Source organism: Mustela nivalis (genome assembly GCF_964662115.1).
Source record: "Mustela nivalis genome assembly, chromosome: 10".
NCBI classification, from domain to species: domain Eukaryota; kingdom Metazoa; phylum Chordata; class Mammalia; order Carnivora; family Mustelidae; genus Mustela; species Mustela nivalis.
The window spans coordinates 48,069,817-48,091,204 of record NC_139029.1 but is presented as its reverse complement, the minus strand read 5'-3'; the positions used below and the strand labels follow the sequence as shown (position 1 = coordinate 48,091,204).

At 41.7% G+C, this 21,388-nt stretch overlaps 1 protein-coding gene across 8 annotated transcripts in view; it reads right to left on the bottom strand.

The window, feature by feature from the left end:
- The window catches only part of NFIA (nuclear factor I A), a 567,374-nt gene that overhangs the window by 23,383 nt on the left and 522,603 nt on the right, over window positions 1-21,388 (bottom strand). For 4 of the 8 annotated variants that reach the window (XM_082687848.1, XM_082687849.1, XM_082687853.1 and 1 more), the window contains exon 10: window positions 14,023-14,114. The exons of 3 other annotated variants lie outside the window; for them this stretch is intronic. In XM_082687848.1, the coding sequence (XP_082543974.1) occupies window positions 14,023-14,114 (92 nt within the window). Of the gene's footprint in view, window positions 1-13,944; window positions 14,115-21,388 lie in introns of those variants that run through there. One more of the 8 variants, XM_082687850.1, reaches the window with a different exon arrangement.

Below are 21,388 nucleotides of genomic sequence, written 5' to 3'. Positions count from 1 at the left end.
TAAAGTGCTCTCTGCTGTGTAAACACATATAGATCTATGAGGCAATATGTAAATAAATACATAAATATAAAATAAAAAAGGAAAAAGGAAAAGGGGAAAGGAAGGAACAAAACACCATTTTTATTTTTCATGTGGATGCATTCTCACTTTCCATTCTTCTCTTGTAACAATTACTGTACCAGCCTCTCTGACAGAGTCAATAAATTGATCTGGGTCTTGATGCAGCAGCAAAGCAGACTGATCTGATATGCCATTATATGCAGTGGAGCGGGGGAGGGGGGAACGGGGGTCGGGGTGCACTTGGGTGGCCGAGGGCAACGGGGAGAAATCAGCAAGGGCAAGCCAGCATTGCTTTGGATAGGTAATTAATGCTCTACGTGGAGTTTCTGGAAGAGATGATCACATCCCTGGTGTGCTAGTGTGCCTGAGCATGTGCACACGTGCATGCATGTGTGTGTGTTGAGAAGGGACAGAGAAAAAGACACCTTCAACTTGGCTAAAGGATGCAGCCTAAGTAATACCGTATGCACCACTTATTGAGGTCCCTGCGGTATTTCAGTCACTCAAACCAATCTGCAATTCAATGAGGATCACCACCCCATTAGAACTAATCATGTCAGCTGTGTATCTGACAAAATAAACATTCAGAAACTGTGCTCCTAGGTTCATAACTTGTTTTTGCACTGGGATTTTTTTTTCTTCTTTCCCTCATCCAGCATAAAGTTTAATAGTTTTTTAATATGAAATTATAACATCCATACAAACTCTCTGTATGCATTCCTCAGCGTATTTTGCTTCCCAACCAGAAACTGCAGCTGTTAGCGGAGCTTTAACTTGCTCCTTGGGAGTATGCTAAGTATGTTCTTAATAAATAAATATCATTCCACTAGCTAATGAGAGAATTAATGGCACAACTTATGGAAAACGGACGTGGGAGGATGGTGGGGGTGGGGGGGGGAGGGACTCAGCTTAGGGGGAAAATGACCAGATTACCTCTGGGGGTTTTGCCATATTAACATTTCTGGGTTTCTGCTGGCAATCACAGGTCCCTGGTCCGAAAGATGAATGAGATGCTTCCCGCCTGACCTCTGGTGCTTTATAGAAGTTCAATTCTAAGGGGTGAACAAAGCAGCAGCACATACCAGCTCTGCATGCACCAGGGAAGGGGGCCCAGGGCTTTCTAATTTGGCTGTATTGAATCTTCCTAAAGCTCTAAGTGGAATCCATGAATTGACTTATAATTTTATAAATATGACATCTGAGGTTCAGAAAGGCTAAAAACTACCCCTAAGATCACTGTACTTGTCTCCAACTGTCATAACAAAACATCCTAAACTAGCTGCCTTAAACAACAGATAAATATCCTAAAATACTTATTTTCTCACAGTCCTGGAGGCTGGGAAGTCCAATATCAAGGTCCCAGCAGATCTGTACCTGGTTTGTACCTGAGGGTGCTCTTCCTGGCTTGCAGATGGCTGCCTTCTCACTGAATCCTCACATGGCAAGACTGAACTCTCTGGTGTGTCTTCTGATGCAGGCACTAATCCCACTGTGAGGTGCTGCCCTCACCTAATCCTATCTCCCAAAGTCCCCATCTTCAAATACCATTGCAGTGGGAGCCAGGGTTTCTGAGTATGAACTTTGACAGGATGGGGGTGGCGGTGGGAGGAAAGGGGGAACAACACAATTCCGTTGACATCAGTCACATACAGAGATAAATCAAAATCAAGTCTGTCTGGCTCCAAGGCTGATGTCTTCTCTACTCTATTACACTGCCCAGAAGAGGAGGGTACCTCATGACCATGGGTCTCCAAACCACTACTGTCTGTAAAATCCTGTACCTACGGAGTGTTAATGCAAACATGTTTGAAGTTTCTTCACTTAGAGAGGTCCCATTGCGTCCTTAATCTGCTTCCCACCTTCTGCAGAATAAAGTCCAACTGCCTTACCATTGTCTAAAGTCATGTATTTATTCATGACTAGACCCTAACTTCCAAGCCTCATTATTCAGCATCCTCCTCCATTTACATTAACAGATATACCAAACAGAGTAAAGTTCTTCAAACAGACACTGCTACTCTTCTGGGTGTGCTCTTCCTCTTGCCTGGAGTGGAATGTTGCACCCACCAGGTAGGTCTGTCTCCTTTGCAACCAGCTCATGTGTCATTCTACTCTAGGATGTCTTCCATGAGTCCCCTGCTTCTCTCCAGACTTAATGACCTACTCTGTGTACTCCTTATAGATTAGGCATACTTCAATTGTTTCATTTATTACATCTTGCTACACTTTATTTACATTTTTCCCAGAAGTCTGTGAGCAAGGTATAGCAGGGATTGGACACACACACACACACACACACACACACACACACACACTCCCCTCTTCCAGCCCAGTGTGGTTCTAAGAATATAGTAGGTGCTCAGTAAATTCTGTTTTTTTTTTTTTTTAAATCCTGTCTCCATGATCAATCACATTGCTGATGAGTGGGGTAGATAAGCTAGGTATTCAAATATTTTGACTCCTAGTCTAGTGCTGCTTATAGCCTACCAAGATGCACAGATCCCTACTACGTTCAGTTCCCTTACTAGAATTTTCTATCATATTGTCCTTCCATTCCCCCTGACTATGCAATGCCTTCCCCATATGCACACAAAATGGCCAGGGATTTGTGGAAGGGGGATCGTACTTGAGAGGGGCAGAGGCTGTGTGCCATGAGAACTGGCCTTCAGTTTCCCCCAACTACTCAGGGCAACGGGAGACACTCAGCATATCCTGCCTTTTGGAAAGGAGCATTGAACACTTTCCACATTATTAAGGCAGCACAGAGGGGGTCTGAGGTTGCCCTTCAAGTTCAAGTCTGGGCTGCAGCTCCATTATCCCAACACATTCAGAGTGTGGGAGGGAGGCGGGAGGGCCAGGAACACAGGCCAGGACAGCCTGTCCTAACCCAGTGTCCCAGCCCCAACACACGGATCCAGCTTATCACAGGCTCCTGTGATTCATTAGTTAATGTGTAAAGCATTTGGAAAGTGGAAAGCTAATTAGAAGTGCTAAGTTATTTCATCTCTGCTGTAAAAGAAGCAATGTGAAGCCTAAGGAAAAATTCTCATGCAAATATTTTGGGGAGGCGTGTGCTACGGAATGTAACTCAATGAATAGGCTCCATTGAGTGGCTATATCTCAAAAAGAGAGGCCCCTGATAAAAGAATGTGCCTCCATCCTCAATAAACAAACAGGAAGGTAAACAAGTGGGTGTGAGAAAAGTGGGCAGGAAGAGTCACTGAGAACTCACGTGAGAGCTTTGAAAATCTCACTTTAGACAATAGGTCCTGGCCTTGAAACTCTGACCGTGGGACCTTCAAGGTCTTAGGCTCATGAGAAAGCCTGGGAAAGCCTGTGCCCCAAAGGAACCCCCTCCTAATGCAAATGGTTATTTTTTGGAGTGCAGGAACATTCTGGAAAGTGAATTCCTCAGGCAGGGGAGTTTCCCAGGCAGGGCTTTGTGGAAAGGGGGACAGTTGGCCACCTGTACTGCCTCTCTCCTCACAGTTCACGGAGCAGGGCCAATCAACTCATTTTCCTGTTCTCTGAACTCTGTTGACTCAAGCTCAGCAAAACCAGGCTCTTTTCTTTTGCAAAGGAAGCATCTGGTTCCAAGTCATAAAAGAGAAACCCAGAACCCATTGCTGACTGTTTGATAAGCACCCGGGAGGGCACGCGGAGGGCACTGTTTCACTGGGTTCCCTTGAAATTACAAAGGGACATGTCCTCCAACTTGGTCTTTTCAGAGTTCCAGTTTACCAGGAGAAAGTTGACCCAGCTTGTGGGAGCTGGTCAGCACAAAACCCCCATATGTCTGCCTGGATCCTGGACTCGGACGGAGGGCTGAAATGATCATACCTAGTGTGTGATCGCTACACACGCATGCACTCACACTCACACGTGCATGTGCACGCATGGTATACATGTTTCTTAGACACACAGGGAGCACTGAGTGTAGAGGAAAGGCACTGTAAGAAAGCAGGCATCCAGGGATGAAGGGAGTCAAGTGCAGCAAAGGGAGTTAAAAGCACATGACACCTATCAGAGAGTGCGAAGGAGGAACATGGCAAATACTGCCATCAGTTTACCCACGATCTATGGCCCCTACTTTCTTGGGGCAGTTTTGTTTAGGGAGGACAACAAAACCACCCCATGATAATAGATCACAATTTTAGCCCATCAAGATAGTTCTGTGCTAGCTTTCCCAGCATTTTTTGCAGCTAAAAATTCAATGTAATCTAGTTTTAGTCAGTGAGACTAAAGAGGAATTTGCCAGCAGGAAGCAGGGGAGTAGTATGGCAGGGCTTTTGTTTCCCCGATGTAAGAGGAATAATGGAGTAGAATATGGGCATGATGTCTGGAGCTGCAACAGCCATTTTGCAACCAGAGGCACCAAACATGAGGACGAACAGACAGCATGCTGAGGGTGGTAGAGCGAATCATCTTCAAGAGCATGGGTTCCTGTCGGCATCAATAGCAGATGAGAGAAGGCCAACAACCACACAGATTTCATGGGAGGAAAAGAACCCTGATTGGCTTAAGTCACACTTAATTGGTTCTCTTCTATCAGGTGGACGATATTGTGGCCTTCATTTCATAGATGAAGGGACTGAATTTTAAAGGGTAACATCCAAGATCACTCTGATGAAAGGCATAGCTATGATGTGAAAATAGGTCTTACTCTTTAATTCATGACTTTTCTCTTGTTTCCCCCAAAGAAATCAGGCTGTGAGTACCAAATATATTTTCCTTAGTATCCTGGAACATTCCCTGATCAGAAGCATCATTATCAAGATCCATCCTAGGACTGGAAATTTTGACAGCAATTCTGCAATTAATGCTGGGGTTTTCTGGCTTCATTGCACAGCTGTCATCAAACTCTGACCTCACTCCTCTTAGTTCTCTACACAAATTCTCACCTTCTGTTTCCAAGCTTTCCTCCCACTTCATTTTCAGCCTCCTTTTTCCCACAGTCCCAAAGGCCAATTAAATGGATACCAGATTTTTTTTTATCCTTCTTCCGTAAGATCTAAAATTTCAGGTGCAAGCTCCCTCTTATCTTCCCCTTGTCCCTGGCCACTGATCTCATTTTAATACTGAGAAGTGGCAAGTGAGGAAGGAGACAGGATTATGGAGCACCTACTGTGTGTCAAATCCCAAGTAGGCACCTGATTCTTTCACTAATCATCCATTTGCTTTAACTAAGAAACTTCCCCAAATCTTTTTAAAGCAAGGCAAAAACCAAACAAACAAAATGGCTAAAACCAAACTAAAACATGTGACTTAAAGAACTATCAGAACAGAGGGAAAAGGCATCTGGGTGGCTCAGTCGGTTAAGCACCTGCCTTCAGCTCAGGTCGTGATCTCAGGGTCCTGGGATCAAGCCTCGTGGCAGGCTCCATTATCACCTGGGAGTCTACTTCTCCACCTCCCTCTGCAACTCTCCTCTTGCTCTCTCAAATAGATAAATAAATAAAATCCCACTTTAAAAACAAAAACAAAAACAGAACCCCCCCCCCAAAAAAAACTGAGGGTGGTAAAAGAGACCAGTCCCTAGAACTGATGCTCTCACTTTGCCCAGAAGTGACGTTTGTAGCTGAAGACATCTAAAAGGTGCTACTGAATTAAAAACTGAAAGATGAGGGTTCTGATTATTGAAAAGTATATCTTAATAGTGTCTCATAACCTATCAGTGAGGCAGCTATCAAGTGTACCAGAAGAGAATGTACAGGTTGGTATGGGAGATGGGAGGCTGGGGGGGATTCACTCTAGCTCACATTAGTACAGAGGGAGGGGAAGCACACTGCATGAGTAACTCATCCTGGTGAGGTGTTGCTGACTATGCAACACCCAGGACTGAAGTTGAGAGGAAATGAAGAAAATGACCAGGCACTGCCTGTCCCTTCAGGGTCTAGCCAGGGAGGTGTATGCATCTGCTGCCAGTCCTTATGACACTCAGAGATGGTTTCCTCTTGGGGAGTCTCTTCTTCCTTGGGGCACAATTGAGCTGAATAGGAGAAATGGTGTGCAGAGGAATAGATGTGCCCAATCAATCAGGCTTTGAGTATGGGCGCCTGGGTGGCTCAGTGGTTGAGCCGCTGCCTTCGGCTCAGGTCATGATCTCGGGGTCCTGGGATCGAGTCCCGCATCGGGCTCTCTGCTCAGCGGGGAGCCTGCTTCCTCCTCTCTCTCTCTGCCTGCCTCTCTGCCTACTTGTGATTTCTCTCTGTCAAATAAATAAATAAAATCTTAAAAAAAAAAAAAATCAGGCTTTGAGTGTACCTTTCAGCCAGACGCTCAACGGAAGGATCTATGGGGTTATAATCTTTAGGGGAGGGGTTGTCCTAATTTGCTAGATGGTTGTTTGAGATCCAGAGTTTGGCAGGTAGTTTCTGGTCATAACCACATAGCAGCACAAGAGGATGTGCTGAAAGGTTCACCCAAGACCTTGCCTAACGGGGTACATTGAGGGAGCCAGGGCTTGGGAATCAGAAGTGGGTTTGTGTTCTGGCTCTACTGATCCCTGGCTACGTGGCTCCAGGGAAGTCATGTCTTCTCTTCAGCCTCAGTTTTTAAATCTGTATAATGGGATAACAATAATAATGGTTCTGCTTACTTCAGTGGGTTGCTCTTAAGATCAAGTGAGAAAATACTTTGTAATCCAGAAACTACTATTTAAATATGAGTTTAATTATCAACTGAACAATAAAAGCTATCATTTGTTGAATGTTTAGTTGGAGCCAAGCATTTATTTTCTTTATACCAGTAGAATTTAAGACTTAAAACAACCATCAGAGATGATATGACTATTCTACAGTTAATAAGCCAAACCAGAAAACTGAAACACCAAGAAAACAGAAAAGGAAAGGAAAGGAAAGGAACACATACATGTTTCTAAGTGATGGAATAAAGCTCCACCCAAGATCTGAAAAGGAAGCCCACAATCCCAGCTGCTCTGCTATCTGGTCTCTGGGCAGAGGCTAGCTGTTCTCACAGATGCCGACTAACATCATTAGTAAAGGTCCTTTTTCCCAGGCAGGATGAGAGAATGAGCTCAGTCTTATTTTACAGACGCATGAACTAATCGGAAACTGGGGCAGGTCTTCAGAAGGACCAAACACAACATCAGTCCTATCCCACGGGACCCAATTTCTAGGCTTCTGATTCCTTGATGTAAGAGCATGAGTCAACCCTAGACCATCTTAAAGAGAAAATGTCATTAACATTTCACTAACACTAACTAAGCATGCAGTTGCCATTTGGGAAAAAGAAATTTGAGAGACAAACTGGTTCAAATCCCGGCTACCTCTTTTGCTCGGAGTGATGTATTCTTCTGAAAGTTCTGTTTCCTCACCTGTAAAATGGGGATAATAGCACCAGCCTCAGAGGACTCTGAGTACTGTAAGCAAAGCAGGCAGAGTATCAATTTGACCAATAAGATTTGCTACTATTTCCAAAGTCAGGAGGAGATGAAAATTTACCTGTCATTGTGTGGGCTTGTAACTGAAATGCTCAAATCCAACTCTAATTAGAGGGGGAGGTTAATCTTTTTTTTTTCCTTTTTCTTTTTTCATTTAAGGAAATCTCAGTTTGTTGCCTTTGCAATTCTCTAGCTGGTTCCCTGAACTTCTGTGGGTATCTAACTTCCTCCAGGCAGGCAGCACAGGGCAGGGTGGGGAAGAGGCGGGGATGGCTTCTGCTCATTGGAATGTGATCTCAGGTGAGCTTGGTGCTGAGGGTGAGGATGTTACACAAGGAGGGGGAGATTCTTGGAAATGAGGGGTGAGGGAGCTACCAGCTGACATGACTGCAGCAGGAAAGGATTCTAATTTTATCTGCTCGGTCCAGAGAAGATAGAACCCAACAAAAATGTCACTCTTCTTAGGCTGGGCTCAATAAAACCTTATTTACCAGCTCATGGATAAATGGGAGGAAATTAAAGCTAGGAAGAAAAAAGGTAAATGACATGAGAATCAGAACTACATCATCAGACCAGAGTTAGACTTGGACAGAAAATGGTTTAGCTTTTCTGCCCCTTCCATTCTTTGGAAAGTTCTTTAACCCAACTCTGTGGTCTCAAAGCCTCTTAGGCAAATCCCTTATTGTAACTGGTATCACCCCACATTATTAATGTTGTTGTTGTCATTACTATTATTATGATTTGTTACATCAGTGTCCTCTACTAATCTCTGAACAACTTGGGAATTGTTACTCCTCATTTTGTAGGTATTGGCAATACTGTAAGAAATGATGAGAAAGCGAAGAAAGCAACTTATGAAGAGTTTCATAGATTGCCTATGCAGCTGGAGCTGAGCTTCAGGAATATGACACAGAATGACAACAGACTGAAATGCCTCCCATATCTGCCACCTCCCCACATTCCTATGCATCCCCAACAAAGGCAGACAATGGGGTATATGTCTCTAATTTAGCCACGCAGGGACCTCTCCAGATCAGCCGATTTTCGGCATTGCGAGAAATGTGTGGCTTGTGCCTACATGTGTGAATTTCATGAAGCAAAGGCAGTCACATTGCTCACAAGTTGGGCAGCTAAATGATTTATTAAGCAAAGGTTACAGCACCTGTGCCTTTTTTGTCAACAAATCAGGCCCATGCCATGCCAAGCGATTCTTCTAATAACCTAAATGGTAATTTGGTTTTAAATAGCATTTCAGATACCACGATTCAGTTGATGCAGAACAGTGATAGATTTGGGTGGCAGGGAAGAAATGCCTATTTTTAATATTGTTTGCACTCATTTTTCATTTTAAAGAATTAGTTCTCATTGGAGTTCTGCAGGTTAAGCATTTTATTTGAACATTCTGATTAAACTAGAACCTGAATCAAAATGAGTTCTTTGCTCAGTCCTTCTGTGTGGGAATTGGTATTTCTATTTATTACCTGGTGATGAAATATTAACTTTTTTTCTCTAAATAAATGCCTCCTCTTAATGGCTCTTGTTTTCTGGGATCAGATTAAATTATGGGACGCAATTGAAATGGCCATTGGCTTTCTGCTATTTGAGATGATAGCATGTCCTCTATTATATTATATCATTCAGTGGGTGTGCAGGGGACATTGTGTCCAAAGTGAAGTACACACTCTATGCCCCAGAGACTTCTCTATATGTTAATATCAACCATCCTGGGACAAATTTGAAAAAGAAGAGATTCGGGGTCAGGCCAGGGGATCATGGTTTCTCAAAACACAGAGGTATTCTGTAAGCTATAGGGAGGTGGTCACCCCCCATTTCAATGGTGAGTTACCAAGTAGAGGATGCAGAGAGATAGGAGGCAAATGATGAGAGTAGCAGAGAGAGCAGAAAAACAGGAAAAATAACTGGGCAGGAATGTTCAAGCACAGTCAAAGTTGGGGTGAAATATACAATGCAATCGCAAGGCTAGTTTGGAAAGAAAGCTAGCTCAGGGCAAGGCTAAAAAGAAGGCAATTCTGTCTCAGTGAAGGGAGGAACTCTCTGGAGAAAAAAAAAACCAGACTGGAAGGGAAGGAGGAGAAAAAAATGGCTTTCAATTATCCACGTTATCTTTCCCTACCAATCATTACTGATGATGAATTGGTGCAATAAAAGCCAATATTCAATTTTTCCAATTTACATGGAAAGAAGGCCGTAATATATTGTTAAAGGGAAGAAACAGCAGGTTATCCAACAGTGTATATAATATGATCTCATTTTTGCAGTACACTTGTATGTGTAGCAACAGTCTGGATGGATTTATATGGAAATGTTAACAGTAGGACTACAAGTGATTTTTATGATTTCTCCCATCTGTATTTTCCCCAATTAACATGTATCATGACTGTAATAAGAAAAAGTCATTATTTTTAAACTTCCTTATGAATCATTTAGCTTCAAGCAATATACTCTGACTACCTTCTATGGGGAGGGCATGAGAAACAGTATTTTCGGAGAAGTCAGCACACACTCACAGTGGATTTTGTTGATAAACTGTCTACTTGTCCTGTCTGTTTTATAGAATTTTATGCTCTTAAGAGGGGAAAGGGCCATTAGAGTTTATCTCATGATTACATTTTAAAAGTTGTGGTGAAATTCACATAGCATAAAATGTACCATCTTAACCATTTTTAAGTGATTTTGGAAGAGCCACACTGTTTTGCAACTACCACTACACCAAGCATCTCCAGAACTCTTTCCATCTTGCAAAACTGGAACTCCATAGCCATGAAACAATGAGTCTCCATTCTGCCGTCCCCACCTTCCATACCCCTCACCTTCTGCCCCCTCCCTGCCGCCAGGCAACCACCATTCTCCTTTTCCTCTCTATGAATCTCCAGGGACCTCATGGAGTGGACTCATACAGTAAGTGTCCTTTTGTGACTGGCCTGTTTGACTTAGCACCAGATCTTCAAGTTTCACCCACATAGCATACTGCGGAATTTCCCTTATTTTTAAGGCCAAATAATATGTGCTATATATTGCAGTCACATGTGTAGGCCACATTTGGTTTATGCCATTTGCCTGTTAATGGAGACCTGGATTACTTCCACCTTCTGGTTTGTTGTGAATAGTGCTGCTAAGAATACGGACTCTGAAAAACAATCTGAGGGGTTTGAAGTGGCGGGGGGTGGCAGGTTGGGGTACCAGGTGGTGGGTATCATAGAGGGCATGGATTGCATGGAGCACTGGGTGTGGTGAAAAAATAATGAATACTGTTTTTCTGAAAATAAATAAATTGAAAAAAAAAAAAAGAATACGGATGTACCAATACCTCTTCAAGACCCTGCTTTCAATTCTCCTGGGTATAACAAGGATTAGATTTTAATGCAGTCTCCGGCTTTTTTTTTTTTTTTTTAAAGATTTATTTATTTATTTATTAGACAGATAGAGATCATAAGCAGACAGAGAGGCAGGCATAGAGAGACAGAGGAGGAAGCAGGCTCCCCACCGAGCAGAGAGCCCGATGCGGGGCTCAATCCCAGGACTCTGGGATCATGACCGGAGCCAAAGGCAGAGGCTTTAACCCACTGAGCCACCCAGGCACCCCTGCATTCTCCGATTTAAAAGCAGGGAGTAGCCCAGTAGTACTGCTGAGAGCTGAGCATCACCAGTCAGGGTTTGAATACCTGCAGGGAAAGGTGTTTACCAGTTCATGGGGCTGTGCAACACAGTGGTTGAGAACGCACGCCTCGGAGACAGGCAAACTGGGTACAAATTCTTGCTCCACGTCTCACTGCTTATGGTCATGGGAAAATGAACAATCTCTTTAGGTCTCAGTTTCTACATTTACAAAGTAGAGATAATTAGATCTACCCTATTGGGTGCCTAAAAAGATTAGTTGGGTAATGCACTTTAGGTACTCGGTACACAGAATTGTGCTCAATGAATAGAAGCTATATATCATTAAAGAATACTTTGTAGAAAGTAAGGTCTTGTGATATTAAAAAGTCTATGCAGTAGTTCAAATTCTATCTGCTAGAAAAAAATAGAGACCATGTCTAATCTGTCTCGCAGAGGTTGATATTTAGGTATTTGAACAGACTTCCACTGGGAACTGGCCCTTTGGAGAAAGGAACACCATTTTACTTTGCATTTGTTTATGGATTTATGTGCAGGTTACTTCTTCTGCATTTGTAAAGCTCAAGTACCTACTTGGGTGACTCTTTAATTTTTATTTCTCTAAAGGTAGAAAGCAAATGTTGTCCTCCCAATTAATACAAATTTCATGCTTTAGTCACAAAAGTATCAATATAGAATAAATGCAAGCTTGCTTAGAAAATTACTAATCTGCAGGCCATGCTTAAATTAAGTCTTAGACAATTCCTGTGGGGGAGAAAACCTCTTCTGAACTAAGGTCTTCTCAAAAAGGAGATTATTTTTTAAGCATATGACCATTTTTATCTATATCTATATATGTCTAACACTCTAAATGGTTCCAGAAAGTAGTTCTTTTTTTAAAAAAAATAAGTTAATATATACACCTTAAAACAGATATTTTGAGCACATAATTTTTATCTCAGGATATATATGGTGTTGTTTTTTTTTTAATGACAATTCCATTAGCACAGTTTCTCCCAAGACAATTGTGGATGGCTTTGTTCAAGACAAATGTGGCAGGTGTCACTGTGATAAGAAACATTTAAGCTGTTGTCCCTATGATGCCAAATATTTAACAGAAACCAAAAAATTTCAGTTCCAGATGACAAAATTGGGTCTAAATGACATCATTCATCCAGATGCGTGGAAAATCTGGATTTTCAAGAATTGAATTTTTGTGGTCAACATCATGAAGACAGTTTCTGGGTTAAATAAGGCATTTGTGAAACAAAGCCATTTTGGAATAGAACACGTTTTCATTATAGAGAAACAAATTGAAAGGAACACGGGGTACCATTTCAGTGCTGTGAATCACAGATTACATAAAAAAAAATACGATGTAAAAAACAAACAGGACATTTCCAAGCTGCATTTTTGAGGTTCTTCATGAAGTAACCCGACCACACTGGGGCTTTGAGAAAAGCAATCATTCAACATAGAGGCACCGTCCCCAGTTCTCCCTTCCCACTGAACTTGAACACATGCGCCGAAAGTACAAAATGGAATGACCGTGCCTTTGAGGTAATTATTCAACTTCAAACTCACCAGTTAAGCATTTGGAGATATGGGAACATAAGCAATACGCTGGAACAACTTTACAGGAGGTCCTGAATAGATGTTCATCCCAGAAGCCACGGACACGCCAGTTTCAGGAGAAACAGCAGAAGTGGGAAACTCAAGAGTTAACCTCCTGCCCCCCCCCCCTTCTTTATCCCCTTCTCCTCCCAGCTGCCTCCTCCCAGGCTGTACTTTCCATGACCCTGCTTCCCGGTAAGGAAGGTTTCAGAAGCAGCGCAGTTTCACCTGCGCTGTCGACACAGCAATAAACTAAAATCCTTTACTGAGAGAGAGCCAGTGGACCCAGGAAGGCAAATCTATCCCGTTGATAAGCATCTGGTCCTACTCTTATAAACAAAGACGAGTAGTTACCAATTCGGCATCTGGAGAATACACACCCGGGCATATGCACAAAATATCTCAGAGAATTTATTTTCAAACCACATGCTGAGAACCTCACAAAGAAAATACTCTCTTTATGTTGATTATGATGGTATATGGTTACCGTCTAATTAGGAAATCAGTGAGTCGTTCCTCTCAAAACTTGAATCTAATTCCATTTCGCAAACTTCTAAACATCACCACACCCACTACCTTTGAACTCCAAAAGTCTCTTACTGTGTCTAACAGCAGCCATTTCAAAACCTTGGAAAGAATTTTTTTCTCTTTGACCGACACTAGCACAAAACACAACTGTCTACCGAGAAACAAGCTCTAGAGGAGCAGGAGAATCCCCTTTTCTCAATCGCCTACCTCAACGTATGACATTATATTCATATACCTCCCCCCCCCCCCCCCCGCTGTACTTGCTCCCTCGGGGCCAGTGTACCCAGTGACAAATACCACCTACTTCTGTGCCAACACCAGCAACTTAACAGGACTCACGAATCCTTTCTTTCCGTTTCCTGAGGACCCGATAACGAAAACAGAAGAGGGGCTGGTTCCCCGTTCCCAGGATGCACTCTGATTTCATGGGCAGCCCAAGCTGACTTTTCCAGGCAGGGGTGGACTTCTGTCTGGTTGCAAGTGGAGAGACATGAATTCCCAGAGGAGGAAACACACTATCTAGCCCTGGGAAACCTTTCTTGCCACAGCAAAAGCAGTTCTGGCACAGAAGCCTTCCTCCTCTACCCCCTCAGTAGGTAACACAAAAATCGCAGACAGCATTTTTCCACGATTTCTGAGGACACAGGGAAATGTGGCTGAAGGGCCGGGAAGGTTGGGGTTGGGAGGAAAAGGGACCGAACAGGGGCTGGGAAATGCAGCCTGTTGTGCCAAAAGACAAGTTACAATGCACCTGGCGAATAAAACAAGCTGCACCACATACAGAAAAGATGAGAGCGGCCCACCTGTGTCTGTTGAGGGATATTTACAAAGCTTGGATCCCGTGGTCCAACACTGACGAATCGGTTTGCGGGGGAGGTGCTGGGTGTCGAGTAGGCTGTGAAGGGAAGGGACACATGCGTTCAGGAAGCAGCACGAGATTGCACACACAAACAACACCAAAACACACAGTCTCTGAGCCTACGCAGCTGATTAACAAGGAAATGTGCAAACACTGGAGCTAGCAAAGGGATCCGGCTAGCGGGGGCATTTTAGACAGTCATAAAAGGGAAGGGGTGTTGGGTTCTAAAGACTGTTGGAATAAAACGATGTCAAATTGGGTCTCAGATAGGTTGTTTTCTCCTTCTAGCATACAAATTAGAACATGCAGGACATTTGCAAAATATACTTTTGGAGTAAAACATGAGCTCTGGGGCCAGAAAGAGATATCTTAGTCCTTAGAGCACAAGGGAGAAAGAAATGAGGTAGGAAGGGGAGGAGAGCAGTTCATTTTATAACCTTGCTTTTCACACTATGGCACTTCCAAAAATCACGAGATATTCCTGCACCTCTATAGCTAAATATCAAAGAGGAGTCTTTAGAGAAGGAAATAATGGCTTCTCCAGAAAGGAGGTGGAAAACCATTGAGAACCAGCTGTCTTTATAGGCTTTGGGAAAGTATCTAGAATCTCTATAAAGCAGCAGATGTGCTTAAAATATTAACACCTGTAGTCTTCCCATCCTAGATCATTTCTGTTAAGGCACAAACTATCAAGAACCCATGAAAACCAAGATACCACACTAAAATCACAGTTCAGTTTACCATCCTTTCACAGTTCATGAAAGTTTGGTTGTTGGTTTTTATAGTTTCAGTTTTTATATTTATATTTGAGAGCGTCACTCCAGTGAGAAAAAAACTCAGTGGCTTTGCTGTTTCATCGGCTTATACATCCAAATGTGTATTTGGTCTTGTGGTGACCTGCAATTCACCTCTTTACCACAAACTCCCAATATTTATTCATATTCCTTCTTTGTACCAGAACTTTCAGATAGACTCTTGCTTAATTTCCAATTAAACAACACACTTGCAAAAGGCCCAATTTTTCTGGATTAACCTTAGACACAAGCCATCTAAAAGATGAAAAGGATCTGCAATTTTTTTTTAAAGATTTTATTTATTTATTTGACAGAGAGAAATCACAAGTAGTTGGAGAGGCAGGCAGAGAGAGAGAGAGGGAAGCAGGCTCCCTGCTGAGCAGAGAGCCCGATGCGGGACTCGATCCCAGGACCCTGAGATCATGACCTGAGCCGAAGGCAGCGGCTTAACCCACTGAGCCACCCAGGTGCCCCAGGATCTGCAATTTTTAAAAGCACAGTTAACTAAGGGAATAATACCAAATTCCTTTGCCAGATTTCTTTGTTTTCCTTTTTGGCATCATCTGCTTGTCTTTGATTTTCTGTCTTACAGAAAACTGCTCAGACTTCTTGCTTCCCTTGTTGAGCACATCTAGAGGTAAAATTTCAACCAATCTAGCTCAAGTCCTGTTGGTCATCTTTGGTAAGAGCTAAGTCATCCATGCAGATCTGTGATGGTCATGTGGTGTGGCTATGTTAAACCAGCATGGAACAGAGGATGAACGTGAGGATCCTCTGACATCTATTAATAAGAAAGTGTTGTCGTAGTGTTTATTTTAGAAGGATCTGTATGGGAATAGATTTATATAAAACAATGTATATATAAATGTCTATATAAAAATGCATGATGTAACGTATGGTCTAGCTACGTGAATCTACCGATTTCCTCCCCACCCCATTCTATGTTAGGCTAAGTTGAACAGATTTGAGAAATACCTCTGCACAAACTCATTCTGTACGTGCCTCTCACTCACTGGTATGGGAGAAACATAAATTTTTAAAAATTCCGTAAAATACTCTGTTAATTGCTCTAGTCAGTCTATTGCTTTAGTTTAATATGGTTTAAGAAGTCTCCATAGAAAGTTAGGTATTGAAAATGATGGACTATAATTACCCAGTAGTGAATTTACCCGCTCCTAGGGCACAAAGAAGATGTGGGAGAGATAAGGAGGAAGCTAGTAGATGAAATAACCTGTCAAACCTCTCAGTGGTTAGGTGGGAAGAGTGTTCTTTCACATGGGAATAGGTAGGTATGTCGGAAGGAACAGAAAAAGGCATGAAGAGTATGCTAAGGTACTAAGACTAAGTGATGAATGACAGATGCTGAAATGTGGGTCCTGGTGGAACTGTGTGCTTTGGGCTACACTAGTCATCACAGACACATAGCAGGATTTCCTATGATGTTTTTACCATACTGGGGATATCAGAAACATGCATGCTGAGTGAGCCTAGGGATCATGGCATTTTTGTTTGCTTGTTTGTTTGTTTTCTTTCTGTGTGAAGATCGTTCTCCATTGACCATAGCAAGTTTACTAAGACTGAGAAGATCTGTATGTCATATGTTCTGTTCTCTATTGTTTAGCAGACCTAAATTTTGCCATTTTAAAGGTGTAGTGTACAAATCATGTAGTCACCCAAAACTGCTATGAGGCTAACATCTGGATATTTTGCCTTTCTTGGGCACAAGACAAACTTTGCCATCTTGATTTCAAAATATCCCAGGAGGCCTTTCATGCTTTCATAGGCTCCTGAAACTGCTTCAAAGTTCAGTCTGGTTTTTAAAACAAGGGGAACAGTATGTTAGCATTTAAAAAAGAGAGAAAGAGAAAGATAAAAGAAAAAAGGGATACTAAAAGTACAAAAACCTGGGAGTCTCTTGAATACCCAAGTCATCAAATGGAAGAAATGGTACCTGGGGAAATTTATTCAATAGAAATGTAGCTTCTGGGAAAATTCAAGGACACAGGGAAAACAAGGGAAGGAAGAAAGAAAGTCTGACTCATCTTCCATTATGGTAGTTACAATAGGCACAGTGTTCACCTATAACAGGATGTAGTTCCAGAAATGATGTGACATTAGTTAAATTTTATTTTCCCAAAGAAAAAGTGGAATAAGGGAGTTATACTGTTGAACAAAAACCTCAACTGCAACTTTTTATTAAAACAACCACATATACCATAGCAAATCAATTATACATGCACAGTTAAGAGCTTTCAACATGAATATAAAATCAAGTAAAGGGGGAAATGTGGTAATTAATTATATACAACTGTATTTACTATGCTATTATATCATATTCATATCTTTCTTAATTATAATTCTGGCATTATTTACAGCAGCAATAATCAAATGCCTCAGGAAAAATTAGGAAATCATGAAATCCAGAAAATAATTTTCTGGGAAGATTATTAGAGGCATTTTTTTTGAGGATTCTGGAGGGGGAAGATTCAGGGGCATATAATGATTTTTCTGATAAAGTCAACAGGGAAATAATTTTGCTGATATAATCTCACTGCAAAAGTCCTCATGGCAAACATGACTATTAGAAATCAAATTATTGATTATTTGACTGCCTCTGAAGTGGAAACTTTTTCTTTCTTTTTCTTTTCTTTTTTTTTTTTTTTTTTTTTTAACCAGGCATCTTACTTACATGAGGAATACCACTCTTGACTATTTTCCTAATGTTATGGATGAACTATTAGAGCTATTAGAAGCTTCCACCATTTTTATTTGTACTAATCTGGTATTTTTTCCTCTTTCTACTTGTCTGTCTTGCCATTATCCCATAGTCTTAGTATGGCCTTAGCTACAGTGATAACTATGAAAATCCCAGATCAGAATTTGATCTCATATCCAGAAAATCCCATTCTTTTGTGTTACCCACTTACCATATGCATGGCTAATCATAAAATCCTTTACTTAGACTGTGTAAGTCCTGCCCCAGTATGATCAGTTGGGAGATGGCTCAAGAACAGTTCTTGCTTTATAAGCAAGACTTTTAAAGGGCCTCTGACAATGCTAGAATCTATCTCTAGCAGGGACTCTCGGAGGAGCACGAGGGAGTCATCAGGGACAGTGGCAGAGATCACCCATTAAGTCTGCTCTTCACCACTATGCAGGTAGGTGTCCCCTGGGAGAACCTAGATTTTTTTTTTTGTTTGTTTGTTTGGTTTCCAGAAATACATGTAACTAACCTCCTACAAGCCAAACAGAATTTCCACTTTTGTTGTCCCCAAGGTGTCACGTTTTGTTTTGTTTCTTTTTCTTGAAAGGAAGGAATAAGGGATGTGTCTGGATAAAGGAATCATGTTATTTTCCTATAATCCATTTTGAATCTGTAATAGCCCTCACCTATAAAATCAAATCTGACCATGGTATTAACAAGGTGGTCACACTGTTTTGAGCAGAATGCTTGGAGCATTCCTTGTTTTAGGAAAAAGATGGAACTGAAGAAAAAAGATACTAAGATACTAAAATATGTGTACCATTGTCAGTTGATGTTTCTTTAAGCTGAAAACCGTATCATTAAAATCACCCACATCTGACAAACTAGCAAATTAAAAGTAGGCAGACAGATTCAAGATCTAGTTCAAATGTAGTAACCACTAAAATATATGTAATCACCAAAGGAGAGGAAAGGGAGAACATTCAGACAGATGTTTTTGTGGGGAGTGAGTATGAAGGGAGAGCTGCCTTTTGGATGACGCCCCTCTGGGACTCACAGTGCCCTCAGGGAGGCTGAGGGGCTGGTTCCCAGTGCAGCTCCACTGCCTGAGGAGAGCGATGGCCATCCTCTGCCCTGGCTAGGGGTCAGTGACACAGTGAGGCACCTTGGCAGAAAAGAAAATGTGAGAGACCTGATGACCTTTGAGGTTCTGCATTTACTTCCACACACAGGAAGCCTTGAAGTCCCCTGAACCCGGGCAGCCTGACCTACATGCTGACAGGAAGTTTGAAGAGAGATCTGTGTTCTGTTGTGTCAGACTCCAGATGCATGAAGAGTGAACATCCCTTTCTTCATTCCCTTGAACTCTATCGAGTCTAACCTCTAGAGTGCATCAAAGAGAGGTATTTCCATTATTTAATAGATTCATATTCATTCTCTCACTCCTTCAGTCTGTCTCCGTCTCTCAGGAACTCTTGCTCTGTACCAGGCTCCGGGCTGAGCACGACGGGAGATTCAAAGGTGAGGCAAGACACATTGCCATCCTAGAAATGCTAGCATCTAATGATGGGAGATGGGTGTAGAAAAATGAAAATATGGGTGCTTAAAGGTGACATAAATAAGAATCCACGAGATGTTAACGGACAGAAAAGGGACATCTGGCAGGAGAGCAGGAAAAGTGCACAGAGGAAACGAGGACAGGGTGGCTTTTGCGACAGTGCTGTAAAAGATGCGCGGGCCGGCGGCAGGTTCGGAGGGAACGGGGTTGCGGGGTGGGGGTGGGGGGTGTCACAAAGGAAGCAGCAGGAGCAAAGGCGCGGAGGCCGGAAGTGGAGGCATCAATCAGAGAGCGCCGGGAGAAAAGACAAAACACCGCTAATTGTGTTTTGTCATACAGCACGGGAAGGCAAAATGTGGAGTCAGAGACCTGAATGTTTGAAAACGAAGGGGAAAAAGTCTATTGAAATTGTTTTTCTTTTAAGAAGAAGTAATTTATAAAATAAAGATATCGAATTTCCATTCCCAACACCTCTAAGACAACTAAGACTTCCTCACTCACGTTCTAAACCGCTCCCTTCATATCTTAAATATTAACATGAACACTATAGGTTCCCCCCTCATTTTCAGAAACTCAGGCGTACTCACATGTGGGGATGTCCCTTCTAAAAATTATCTAGTCGAAAATTCAGTTTCATTCCAAATAGACTTATTGTGATTCTACCACCTGCCCAGGAATGTGCTAGTTATTGGACAGAGGTAATCTAAGCAAGTTCAGGAATGCAGACTTGAACAGATCTCTGTGTGTTCAAGTTGCAACTTTATTAAATGTTTATCAGTGACACCTGACAGTGAAGGAAAAGTGCATAAAAAAGCATTCAGTTGCAAACCTGGAATAGCGAGATGATTAAATACCTAACTGAAATAGTTTCTAGAATCTTTTCTTAACTGCACTATCACGTTATTAAAAAAAAAAAAAAAAACCAAACCAAAAAGCCCCGAGAAAACTTTAATTTCAAAAAATAAAAAAATTAAAAAAAGGCAGAAACTTTCAGGAAATAGATTGGCTAATTTCTAAAGGAAACCCATTATAGTTGTTAAACTCATTTAGGAACTTGAACAGCATTATTTTCTTGCAAGGTCACAAAGAAAATGCTGGAGAATATTGTGGAGTGTTTTTCCTTTAGCGAAATCTATCAGTATCGACAAGTTATGGGGCCTGGGTTAGTGTTATTAAGATCATTATATAGCCAAGGAAAAGACAGCCTTTCTTTACACATGATCCAGTATTCATATATTTAGAAATTCCCACATGACTGAACGGATATTGTTGTTGTCATCCAGATGTTTGGAATCTCTAAGATAACCACACTGAATTTCCATTATTTTGATCACATCTGTTCAGTCAGTTACCTCATTCTGTTATCTCTGTAAATCTTTTGTCTCTACAAACAAGTTACCAACAAAAAAAGACAGCCCTCAGGGCATGAAATTAAAACCTACTTATTGCTAGTAAATTATTACAGAACAACATACCCATAAGCTTTCTCCCTGAAAAGCTAATGAATTATAACTTTAATATATTAGCATTACTTAACATGTATGGTAGCAATTTGCATGACATGGCTAATGTGCCAGTAGTTCACAAAAATCTTGAGAAGAGGCAATTTAGCCAGATGGTTTTGCTCTGCTGGTATTTCTGTTTGTATTAAGGATGCTCACAGGGAGGTAGGGGCTCTAGCTACATCATGATTTGGGGTAAAATATGCAGAAAGGAAAGTATAAGACCGTTCATGGTGCACACAGAAAGAAGGGGATCAGAACAACTTATAAACTGGAGACACTTTGGCCTTATGTTACCCAGATCTGTGCCATAAGCAGGCACTTTGGACTGTTTCCTGTAGACAGGCTATTTAAACTGACTATAACATTGCTGTGAAGGATAAGAATAGAGGCTTATTTCAGTTCATTTAAATTTATTCCAAATTCTGTAACTGTCGTTTATTTCTATGTAAATGCTGTGTGTTGTATGATTGGTAGAACATATATATTGATCAGAAGCAACAATGTATATGGGTAGGCACAGGTGAAAGCTATATCTGATAGCCACAGGGAATAAACCCATGGATTCAGCTGGGGTTTACTAAAAAAAACTTAGATCAATATATTGGATTGCTCCCTTTTGAAAGGCTTCTGCGGCCTCTCAAAAGGCAGTGTAACTCTGGAAACCTACTCCTGGGAATTCATCCTCAACCAATACTTAAAGGTACAGATAAAGATTTATGCTCCAAGATGTTCATTACAGCATTACTTAT